The sequence below is a fragment of the Musca autumnalis genome, unplaced genomic scaffold, assembly GCF_047663935.1.
Source record: "Musca autumnalis isolate F117 unplaced genomic scaffold, ASM4766393v1 scaffold_2, whole genome shotgun sequence".
Taxonomy (NCBI): domain Eukaryota; kingdom Metazoa; phylum Arthropoda; class Insecta; order Diptera; family Muscidae; genus Musca; species Musca autumnalis.
In genome coordinates, this window is record NW_027411755.1 from 144,761,987 (window position 1) to 144,775,019 (window position 13,033).

The following is a 13,033-nucleotide window of genomic DNA, read 5'->3' on the forward strand; positions in this document are numbered from 1 at the left end:
TAGATAACACTGTGCAACAAAATGGAGTTAAAAGTCTGGGGCACGGAAAATTCCTCTTGGGAAAGAAAGGCCTTGGTGAGTATATTATGAACCCTGAAGGACAGATCCGCCTTGAGTCGAACTTCCGCGTTATGGCGTGATGAAATTTTTGTTAGAGACCCTGTGGGCCATCAGGAATTAGTGTTATATCTTTGTTCACTGTTGCTTAAGTGCTCTACAAAAACAACAAACAAAGATATAATGCTAATTCATGATGGCTTACAGGGTCTCTTGCAAAAACTTCATCACGCCATAACGCGGAAGTTCGAATCACGGCGCATCTGTCCTTCGGGGTTTTTAATATACACACACCAAGGGCTTTCATCTCCAAAAGGAATTATCTCTGCCCCAACATTTGTGTTCACAGTGAAAAGTTGTTCCACCTAAAATTGTAAAAGGACCCTAATTATTCCATTTTAATTAAGACTATTTTATGGTGGAGGGTATAAAAAGTTCGGACCAGTCGAACTTAACGACTTTTTACTTGTTATTTTTACCTTTGTCACACGCTACAACCTTCCAAACAACGAAAATCGGGAGGTACCGTTCGGAGGCGTGGACCTTTTCGGACAAATTTGAGGTACAAAGTTTTATACCTGTGATGAAGACCAAATACAAAGTTTCAGACTTTTTGGTGGGATATAGAGGTTACAACTTTCAAAAGGTTTAATATTCTCAAAGAAGACTAAATACAGAGATGTTGAGGCTACAACCTTCAAAATACTGAAAATTTGGAGGTACCGTTCTTTGGGGCTATATGAAGGCATGGGCCCGTGACGACAAAGTTTAGGTAGAAAGTTGCATACTCCCACCGAAGAGTAAACACCAAATTTGAGACTTTTTGGTGGGATATTGAGGTCATAACCTTGAAAATACCGAAAATCTGGGGGTTTCTATGGGGGCTATATGCCAATTGTCAATGCCAAATATCCTAGGAGTGATAGAGACTTCTATAACAAATTATAAAGCTCTATCTGCAAAATTGCTAGCTGTATCTTGATTTCAACAGACACACAGACGGACATGGTTATATTGACTTGGAATTTTATGGGTCTCCGGCGAATATTTCGATGTATTACAAACGGAATGACAAATATAATTATACCCTCCGTATTGTGTTGGATGTTATAAAAATAAATAAAAACATTTTTACGACAACAACTTAGGTTTTAGCTCAATTAACATTAGGATGGTGCAGCTGCTTCGATTCATATTGAGCCCGAATCACAAACATTACTTGCCCTGCTAAATCCACCTATTTGACAACCGATTCTTTATAGGCGGAGCCAGTCCATGTTGCAGAATTTTTGATTCTAATTCCTCAGATAACTGAAACCAATGCACCTAGGAACATATTCGCCTTGCTACAATCACAACAACAACCACAAATCCCACTTACCATTATTTATCTGGGCATCCATACAGAAAATGTCTTAATTCATTTAGGAAATCTCTTATGACCCTTAAACAATTCCTTCTGCTGGTCTTGTTAAAATGTGCGCACATAACCGCAAAATGATTTCTTCATTTCCCACACACACACATCCACACTCAGAAAAACAAATGTTCATTCACACGATTAACTATGACTTTTACACTTACCCGGGTTATGATATTGCCATCACCAATCCGTACAATATTATCCAGCGATATTGTGGTGCTTGTCGTACTACTGCTGGTCGTGCTTGTACTTGTGGTTGCAACGGCCGATGATGATGAGAATGTTGTCGATGTAGTGATGAAGCCAGTAGCTGTTGTTGCATTACTGCCTGTTGTCGTTGTTAAATTGGCAACAAAATGAGCTCCAATGTAATCAAATTGCAATTGCCCAACAACAAAGATTACATAAATTAAATGCAACAACATGTTTAACGGTTTGTTCAAATGTTTTGTTGGGGAAATCGAATAATGTCGGCCGTACCGCCGTCGCAGCCGCTACCAGTGATGTGGTTGATAAGGATGATGATGATGATGGTGAGGACGATGTGTCGCAGCGAGGGAGAGATGCCAATGTTGATAATACGGATGTTGGCAACAATGGGTTAATGTAATTTGGCCTCTTGACTGGAAGTTTATGGCACTGGGAACCTGTAGACTCTTCCCTCAATGTTTTGTTTATTTCCCTGCTATCGTCTTCGAAGTCGTCGCCTTTGTCGTGGTTGTGGTTGGGTTGTAAACAAGTTGGGGGAAAATTTCCGGTTTCCGTTTTTGATTTCCTTTGGAATAAATGTTGTTTGTTGTTGTTATTGTTTAACTCTGATTTGTTCGTCTTTATTGTGAAGTTTTTTGCAATCTTTCTCACTGCTGTTGTTGTTGTTGTATTGGTACCGAAGTAGTAGCCGTTGTTGTTGCTGCTGCATATTTTGAGGCTTAGCCCAGCCATATTGTTAGAAAGCATTGCATTGTTGTTGTTATTATTCATAAGGATATTGTTGAGAAATACAATTTATTTAACGCTGCAATTGAATTGAAGAGGGAGAGAGAGCAAAGAGAAGATGTTAATGAAATTTTCAGTTGGTTAGGTTATTAAGTAAGGATAAATATTATATTTTAGAGCAACTTTGATTCAATTAATCGAAATCTGAACAATGAATTTCACAGCTTGTGTCAATCGAACTCCATTCAAGAGATCCGATCAAAGGTATATATGGAAATGATACAGTATACATTTTTAGTATGATAGTGTGATAACATGTCTAATAAAGTTAAATAATCACTGACCTATTCATGGTATCAATTTGCTTTAACAGTCGTCAAAGATGGCACGCAACACTTTAAGCTTAAGGGCCTCTTTATGTATGTCGATAAGAAAACGAATGCGGAAGAAAAACTACCAAATTTGAGTGTGTATTTCAAATTAGTTTTTTGTTTTGAAGCAAACGCAAATTAAATAATATTTCAAAAATTAAAGTTTGGGTGTCTTTCATGCGCACACATTTTCGTTTTGAAATACATAAACTGGGGGTAAAACCTGAGGCGTAGGTTTAGTAGCTCTACCATGAAAAATTTCATTAAAACAAGTAAAAATCGTTCAGTTCGTTCGGGCCGAACTTTTTACTCTCCACCACAAAATTTTCTGAAAACAAGTAAGAAAGTATCAGTCAGAGATCCACAACCTCGGACCTAAAGAAAACAAGTGAAAAAGCGTAAAGCCGAACTTTTTATACCCTCCACCATAAAATATTCTCAACTGAAGCGGAAAAATTATTTTCTTTCCTGTCCACAATTTTAGGTGGAAATATTTTGTGATCACTGATACCTGAATTAGGTAAAAAAGCATAAAAAATGTATTCAATTGGTCGGGAACCTTATATGGGGCTATACCAAAATATGGACCTAAGTTAACAGTTTTAGGTGGAGATGTTTTGTGATTACTAGGAACCTCCATGTTTTGATGTATCCCTTGTGTAACGGCACCTTCCGATGTTGGATATTTTAAAGATATTACCTACATTTTTTGACCGAAGTACCTGTAATTTGACATTTGAGGTTTCCAATGGTCGCGAAACTATTCCACCAAAAATCGTCAACATAAGTCTATTTGTTGGAATAGCCCCATATAACGGTACTTACCGATTTTTGGTATTTTGAAGATTTTAGCTACAATTTTTAACCAAACTAGCTGTAATTTGACCTCTGAGGTTAACAGTGGTCACAAAACTTCTCCAGCAAAAATTGTCAATATAGGTTCATGCTTTGATGTAGTCCCCGTATAACAGTACCTTCCGGTTTTGGATATTTTGAGGATATTACCAAGAGTTTTTCACTGAACCGCCTGTAATTTGACAATTGAGGTTTCCAATGGTCAAAAAACTTTTCCACCAAAAATCATCAACATAGGTTTATGTGTTGGTATAGCCCCCCATTTAATGGTACCTCCCGGTTTTCAGTATTTTGAAGATTTTAGCTACAAGTTTTAGCCGAACTAGCTGTAATTTGTCAATTGAGGTTTCCAGTGTTCACAAAACTTCTCCAGCAAAAATTGTTAACATAGGTCCATGTTTTGATGTAGCCCCCGTATAAGAGTACCATCCAATTTCAGGTATTTTGAAAATATTGCCTACCTTTTTTGACCGAACTACCAGTAATTTGACATTTGTTCCCAGTGGTCACAAAACTTCTCCGCAAACAAATTTTCATTATAGGTCCATGTTGTGATATAGCCCCAATATGACGGTACCTCCCGATTTTAGGTATTTTGTAGATACATATTGCCTAAATTTATTATCAAACTACCTGTAAGTTGGAATGAGACATTACCAGTGGTAACAAAATGTCTACTTTAAATATGACAACATAGGTACATGTTTTGATATAGCCCCCATATAACGGTACATCCCGATTTTCGGTATTTTCAGAATTTCAGCTATTATGTTTAACCGAAGTAACTGTAATTTGACAATTGAGGTTCCCAGTGTTCACAAAACTTCTCCAGCAAAAATTGGCAACATACATAGGTCCATGTTTTAATGTAGCCCCCGTATAACAGTACCATCAGATTTTGGGAATTTTAAAGATATTACCCACATTTTTCGACCGAACTACCTGTAATTTGACACGTGAGGTCACCAAACTTCTCCACAAAAAATTGTCATCATAGGTCCATGTTGGGGTATATATGACAGTTCCTCTCGATTTAAGGTATTTTGCAGATATTGCCTAAATTTGTGACCGAACTACCTGTAATTTGACATTTGACGTTCACAGAGGTCACAAAACTTCTCCACAAAAAAAAAATTCATCATAGGTCCATGTTTTGGTACAGCATCCATATACCGGACCTCTCTTTTAGATATTTTGAGGATTTTAGCCCCTAACAGTATCTCCCTTGGGGTATTTTTGGGTATTTTGACGATTTTAGTTACATACATTTACAGACCGAATTAGCTGTAATTTGGCATTTAGCATTCTCCTAGTGGTTAAGACACTTGTCCGCCAAAATGGAATAGGTCCTATATATCGGTATCATCATAATTTCAGGTATTTTGAAGTTTTTAGCTAAATTTTCGGAACTAATAGCGCACGAGAGAGATATCGGAAGAAAAGGAGAGAAGAGAAACGTCTTTTCCGCAAGAAAAATAGAAAAATGGAAGAGCGGGTGTGTGAAAAATTCGAGATGTACAGGAGCCAGAATGAAGTCAGAACATTCTACCAAAGAATGAAACATCAAACAGGTGGCTTTGGTACATGCACATCCTCCTGTAGAGACCAGCAAGGTAATCTGGTAACAGATACAGATAGCGTGCTCAGGATATGGAAGGAACAATTCTCCAATCTGCTAATATCCAATAGTACCGAAGACGATGTTACCACAGAAAGGTGTATGCATCAGCTAGTTAGCACCATGTGGCAGGAAGAACGCGTACCCGACGATTAGAACCTGAGCATCCTGTGTCCCGTCCACAAGAAAGGAGATAAGACTGTATGCTCCAATTATAGGGGCATAAGTCTTCTTCCTATTGCCTATAAGATAGTGTCAGGGATATTGTGCGAACGACTAAAGCCAATGACCTGGCAAGTCCACCATTGATCAGATATTTACCCTGCGGTAAATCCTGGAGAAGACCCAAGAGATGCAGATCGACACATATCACCTTTTTGTCAATTATAAAGCAGCATTCGACAGTCCCCTGCGATCAAAGTTATTCCATGCAATGTCTGAATTTGGTATCCCCGCAAAGCTCATCCGGCTTTGCAAGATGACTTTAACTGATACTAGGTCCTCAGTTAAAATTGGAAAGAACCTCTCCGAACAGTTCAGTACCAATAGAGGTTTCAGACAAGGAGGCAGCCTTTCGTGTGACCTATTCAACATTTTGCTGGAAAAGGTAATACGAGATGCTGATGACATAGACATCATGGGACGATCAGTAAAGTAAGTAACTGATACCTTTAGGAAGGTCGAAGCAGAATCTGCGAAAGTGGGTCTGGCGGTAAACGGCGAAAAGATCAAATTGATGGTGTCGACTCGCAAAGCGTCCATGGAGCTCGGACCAACTGTGGAAATTGGTACCTATAATTTTGAGGTAGTTAAAGACTTCGTCAGAAACACAACAAACAACATCAGTTGTGAAATAAGAAGAAGAAGAATTGTATTGGCCAATAGATGCTACTATGATTTAAGCAAACAATTTAAAAACAAAGCCACATCTCGTCAGAAAATAAATTACACTATACAAAACGCTGATACTACCCGTGCTAATGTATGGCTCCGAAGCATGGGTACTTTTGCAAGCAGATAAGGCAGTGCTTGGTGTGTTTGAGAGGAAAATTCTTTGAAAGATCTACGGGCCGATTTTCGTTGACGGTGAATATCGACGTCGTATGAACCACGAGCTATATCAGCTACAAAAAAACATGAATATAGTTAAACGTATTGAGATGCAACGATTGCGTTGGCTAGGCCATATCATAAGAATGAACGATGATGAACCCGCTAAAATGGCGTATGAAGCATACAAGTGGATGAAGAAATGAGAAGGCGCGGTATTCCCGAAAGCGAAGCGAAAAACAGAGAGAATTGGAGATCTTTTCTTAGTTCGGTCTATGGAACAATTGTTCTGTAATAGGCGAGCTGGCACAGCACGATTTCAGGTTTTTTGAGTCATGAACTTATCAAATAACTTATTAAAGAAGCTGTCTTTCAATTTGCGAATAAAATTTTATTCTAAACGAGTTCAACTTTATGTATTTCCCATGTTTTTGTTCTAGTTTGTCTATGTATCTTCGTATTAATGTACGTTGTATACATACATTTAATATATTATAATAACCATTAATTGTAATTTTAATAAGGATTTTCAAGAACATATAATCCTAGGAAGATGTACGCTCTGCTCTGTGTTTTAGTAATAACATTTCACATTGTAGTTGTTTTTGCCTTTAATGATTATTTATAATTTTGCATTACACATTTCATAGAACATTAAATACTATAAAAGCAACACACATACATATACACAACATACAAACATACGTACATACATCGACGCTTAAAAGCAGTCAACCATTGTATGTATGTAAAATAGAAGAGTACCATGGTTGTTTAGTGGCTGAGACAGTGTACTACATAGATACTCACAATACACAGATATCTTTCTCGTCTATTAAGGTATGTTTGTTCGCTGGTTGTGAGGAATCACACAAGCATTTTACATACAATTGCACTTAAATTTTCATTTGCATTTACAATTTTTTATGATAAAAACATGTTTTTATGTTTTCCAAATCCTCCTGCTCCCGGCGCCGCTACCAACACATTTTAGTAGTCAGTAAATGTGGCAAGTCTACAGTGAATTGCGCCATTTCTTGTGTTTGCTGTTAACGTGTTTGTGGGTATCCTTTTAAACGTGGATGTGTGTCTGTATATAGATGTTAAGTTAGGTCGATTAGAATTGTTGTATACCGTTCAACGGGTTATATTGGTTATTTCAAAAGTACTTTTAAAGATATGTATTTCGTCATTGTAACAGGGGTAAAGGCAATACTACCCACTAAAATCGCAGAAGAGACATACGCCAGAGCACAGTCTAAAGTGGCTCCGTACGGTCTAAACGGCGTTCGCTTTAGAAAAGCCAATAACAATATCCGGAGAAGATCAAAAAATGTACCGACATTAATAGCAAGTTTGTAATATCAATCCTTTTTGGTATCTTCTCTAGATATTTGTATTGAAGATGGTAAATCTTCTCCTTTGATCTTAAAAGCTCAACTTGTAGCTATTGGGTGCTTCTGCCCTACTGTTATTCAGCCCTTTGTTCATATCTCGTCCACATTCTGGCTAGGATAATCCATACTCTGACTATTAATCTGTCGCTACTGAGGATCTAAACTCTTTGGATAGGATCTCTTTACACAACCTGAGATAGATTTCTCTTAATCGTCTGTAGAAGCCATTATTAAGACTTCCATACATTTAGATTTACCCACACTTGGGTTTCCATTTCTCTTGTTGTTGGGAGTAGGACTATTGCAAAACTATTGATCTATTGATCAACTGCAACCGTACTGATGTGTTAGAAAGTTCTTTCAGCTACCAGAGGATCTAAGGGACTTCAGAGTCGATTTGTAAATTCTCAATCAATCAATCAATTTTACACTGATTAAAAAAAAGCAAGTGAAAAGTTGTTAAATTCATTTCATAGTTTTATGTTCCGTCCACAATTTTAGGTGCAAACATTTTTCGACCCCGGATACATCAAATACATAAAGATATGTTCAACAAGTTGGTACCGTTATATGGGGGCTATATCAAATTGTGAACCTATCTTCACAATTTTTGGTGGAAAAGTTTTGTAACTAAAGGGAACTTCAAATGTCAAATTACGGGTAGTTCCGTCAAACAATATTGCTAAGACTCTCAAAATACCCAAAATCTGAAGGTACTGTTATATGGGTTCTATACGAACACATTGACATATTTCGACGATTTTTAATGGAGCACTTTCGTGTCTGTTCGGAACCCCAAATGTCAAAGTACAGCTAGTTCAGTTAAAAATTGTAGCGAAAAAATAGCGAAATAAAATACCGAAAATCGGGAGGTATCGTTATAACAGGGCTATACCAAAACATGGATCTATATTTATGATTTTTGGTGGGGGACGTTCGTGGCCACTGAGAACCTCAAATGTCAAATTATAGCCAGTTCGGTTAAAAATTGTAGCTAAAATTCTTAGAATTCCGAAAATCGGGAGGTATCGTTATAAGGGGGCTATACCAACTAAGTTGATGATTTTTAGTGGAGAAGTTTCGTGTCTGCTCGGAACCTCAAATGTCAAATTACATCTAGTTCGGTTAAAAATTGCATATAAAATCATTAAAATACCGAAAATCGGGAGGCATCGTTATAACGGGGCTATACCAAAACATGGACCTATGTTGATTATTTTTGAGAAAGAACTTTCGTGTCTGCGCAGAATCTCAAATGTCAAATTACAGCTAGTTTGGTTAAAAATTATAGCTAGAATTATTAAAATACCGAAAATGGGGAGGTATCGTTATAAGGGAGCTATACCAAAACATGGACCTACGTTGATGATTTTTGGTGGAGAACGTTTGTATCCACTGAGAACCTTAAATGTCTAATTACAGCTGGTTCGGTTAAAAATTGTATCTAAAATCCTCAAAATAACGAAAATCGGGAGGTACCATTATATGGGGGCTATAACAAAACATAGACGATTTTTGGTAAAGAACTTTCGTGTCTGCTCATAACCCTAAATGTCAAATTACAGCTAGTTCGGTTAAAAATTATAGCTAGAATTATTAAAATACCGAAAATCGGGAGGTATCGTTATAAGTTGTTATAAGGCGCTATTACAAAACATTGACCTATGTTTGTGATTTTTGGTGGGGAACGTTCGTGTCCACTGAGAATTTCAAATGTCCAATTACAGCTAGTTCGGTTAAAAATTGCAGCCAAATTTATTAAAATACCGAAAATCGGGAGGTGTTGTTATAAGTGGAGCACTTTCGTGACGACTGAGAAGCTCTAACGTCAAATTACAGCTAATTCGCTTAAAAATTGAAGCTAAAATCCTCAAAATACCGAAAATCGGGAGGTGCCGTTATATGGTGCTATATATACATACATTGGGTGCCACCGTGGTGCAATGGTATGCACGCCCGCCTTGCACGCAGAAGGTCGGGGGTTCGATTCCCCGGCCAAGCAACATCAAACGTTTTTCAACGGTGGCAAAATACCCCTCAGTAATGTTGGCGACATTTCCTGAGTATTTCAGCCTTGAAAAACTTCTCCATAAGTGGTGTCTTAAGACACTCCGTTCGGACTCGGCGATAAACAGTAGGTCCCATATCATAGAGCTAAATATGAATCGGGGTGCACTCATTGATATGAGAGAAGTCTCCCTTGTCCCGTATGGGATGTTGTGGAACAATGTTTGTTTTGTTTTGTTATATATACATACATGGATTTATGTCCATAATTTTTGAAATATAAGTTGTTTGGACGCTAGGAACTCTAAATGTCAAATTATGATAATTCTAGCTGAAAATGTGACAAAAAGCGTCAAAAACCTGAAATCGGGCGGTGCCGTTATACGTGGGCTATACGAAAACGTGAACCGATATAGCCCATAATCCAACTTGACCTGCCTGCAATCAAAATACGCAACTTCCAAAAATTTCAGCCTCCTATATCCATTTTTGTTGATGCTAGAGTGATTGCAACAGACGAACGGACATGCATAGATCGACTAAGAATTTTACCCTGATCAAGAATATATATACTTTATAGGGCCGCAAATGCTTATGGTAGTTCCTCAATTACTATGCGATTGATGTGTTCTGGATAGACTGTCCCCTCCTCAGCTTAATGTACCATCCTTCTCAAGAAGCTGTAACCAGGACAGCGTTGCAAGACACAAGTGACGGTGAACCTAGTTTTCATGATGTTTCTTCAACTAATAATCAATCAATTACGCTATAGTTTATGGGTACTTATTCAGTTGTCTAGTCGTCCGGAAGTTCCTGTACCAATAGAAAAACTTTATTCTTGAAAAGATGGATGAGACTGACAAGCCTAAATACACAAACATTTTGAAGAAGAAGAAAAAACAAAATCTCACAAATTGAGATCGTCCGTTTACTTCTTCGAAGCGGGAACATTCCCATTCCCACATACAGCCCGTAAAGCGAAAGAAGTTGAGGCTCAGTACCCTAGTCTTATCTACAACAAAACGGTCCTTTAAGAAAGTCCTTAAGTACGACCTGATAGTTGCGGGAGTCAAGAACAAGTAGGGAAATCTATTACCTCTATCAGCACTGCTGAATGGGGTAAAGTAGAGTCAAAGTGGTCTGAACTAGTTATGAAACCTGATCTTACAAACGAGAATTCTTTTGTGTCCATTTTGACTCCAGCCACGATGCACGGATTCAGGATCGCAAAATGAGGTTGGAGTCCTTTTAGGCCTCAAAGCTCAAAAATACCAACAGTGGAAAAAAATCAACCCAGAAGGAACTATGCATAAAACTTCACGCACAAAATTATTTAAAAAGTTTTATATTATTTTTGGGGCAATTCTTTAACGTCACATTGTCATTAGAGGATGAATATCAGCTAGAGGTTGTCCTTCTTGCGAGAGGAGTTGTGAAAATCTTTAATATCTTTGATGCACACTCGTCGCGTAATGTTGATTGGAGATTCATATTTTTTCATTGGGTCTTCAAGCATTTGAGAGCTTTTTGATAGTCACTCAGAGCTACAGATAGTCCGTCGAAATCTTTAGCGGGGAAAAATTGTCTGCTGAATCAAGGATCTGCCATTGAGAATAGAATTTAGGCAACCTTTTCCGGGTTTCAAGCAGAATAAACGCCAGAAGTGCTAGAATCGCACGATAGTTCCAGCGTACATTTCAGATGTTTGGGATCTGTTGAAACTTTACAAAAGGGGTCTTAAACCTCTCAGGAGTCGATCCATGGAGCTTAAATTCCAAGAACGTGATACACCACATAATGCGGGCAACTGATGAACTTTCTCTGCAAACATTTGCTTCAGTCGTTGGTTGTTGTTGTTGTAGCAACGCAAATAGTTCCTCTGTGTTAAGATTCAAAAATTCTGTCACCGGCTCTCACTGCGTTCCTAGAGAATAAGGAGACAGATGAGTGACGTTAGCTGGGTAGCTAAACAAATGAAACGTGTCGTGCGGTTCCAATTTACACGCCAGGCATGTGTTGGGTATTGTGCCATCAATTCGGGCCCAATATGAGTGAAGTCGGCTTCATCGTACTAAAACCACTCGTATTTTCTTGGCGATGGATGGGGAGCGGTTTCCGAGTATGCCATTCACACTATACATTTGTACTGCCTGCGCAACTACATCACTGTGAATGATATTCAAGCCTGCCGGGCTCATTGATCATAAAGTTATCTCCTGGCCTGGGTGGTGGAATCCTGTCCACTAGATAGCTCACGGCGATAACACCCAAGCAGATACTGCATCGACTACATGGTGTTGTGTTGTTGTACCGGTAAAATCGTCACCATCTGTCATTTATCTTGGTACCGGTAGGGATTTGCTCCCGAAGGACAACTTGGTGCGAAAAATTTCAAAACAATCCGAGACTCGTCCTCAAACTGCACATTGGCGAAAATGCGAAATTTTGTGTTCATATTTGAACCTGATCTACGCTGGACTCCAAATTATCTGAAACAGATTTCGTCCATTATTTCGACGAGGTTTCGATTTTTGATCGTATCAAAGCCTAATGTCTGAGCGTAAAATAACTCTGCAAAATATTTCATAGCAACTCTAATGATCCAACAGATACCTATATGTCGATCTTAACACACAAAAGTGTAGCGTACAAAATCACCTCAAAAATGTAAAACCAAATTAACAGGTGTCTCTCAAGTGAGAATAAGCTTTAGCAGATTCTTAACACAACAACAAGAACAACGCAACAACATAAAACACATTTATACACATTAATGCTAACATTTTATGATTTTCCCCTTTTATTCTAAAAACAGACTCTTGGCTCTTATTAAATATACAAGTGCTGATGGTAGATGCCATCCATGTTCTTTCTTCTATATTTAGAAAGATATGCAAGTTCTTAGAAACCATCCGCCCGCCCCCTTCCATTTTGGGTACATGTCATAATCTCAGTTATGAAAGAATTGTCATGTTCATCGTAAAGGTTAAAATGTGTGTCAGTATAGGAAAAACATGTTTCAAACTGAGGGAGTGCTGTGTATGGATGGATGGATGGTGACTGTTTGTCCGTCCGGCTATTCAGGTTTCCGGTAGTACAGACTTAAATATATGTATATGTTCATACGTGTGTGCATGTGTGAATGCTTTTTAATATTGTGTTTTTTTTTGTATATTTACATTTGAATATTTTTGTGTTATTCGGCTAGACGTGTGGGTCTAAAGGAAATAGTTCATCAGCATTATGGATTGGTTTTAAATCCTATATCCTGTTGAGTAACTTTTATATTAGTTTGTAACATGTTACATATTTTAAAAAC

The 13,033-nt window shown here is 38.0% G+C and overlaps 1 protein-coding gene across 1 annotated transcript in view; it reads right to left on the bottom strand.

The window, feature by feature from the left end:
- LOC141394696 (probable G-protein coupled receptor CG31760) overlaps positions 1–13,033 on the bottom strand; it is a 262,519-nt gene that overhangs the window by 67,015 nt on the left and 182,471 nt on the right. Inside the window, 1 exon segment of the mRNA XM_073969480.1 lies at positions 1,642–2,495. Coding sequence (XP_073825581.1) covers positions 1,642–1,905 — 264 coding nt within the window. The 5' untranslated portion in view covers positions 1,906–2,495.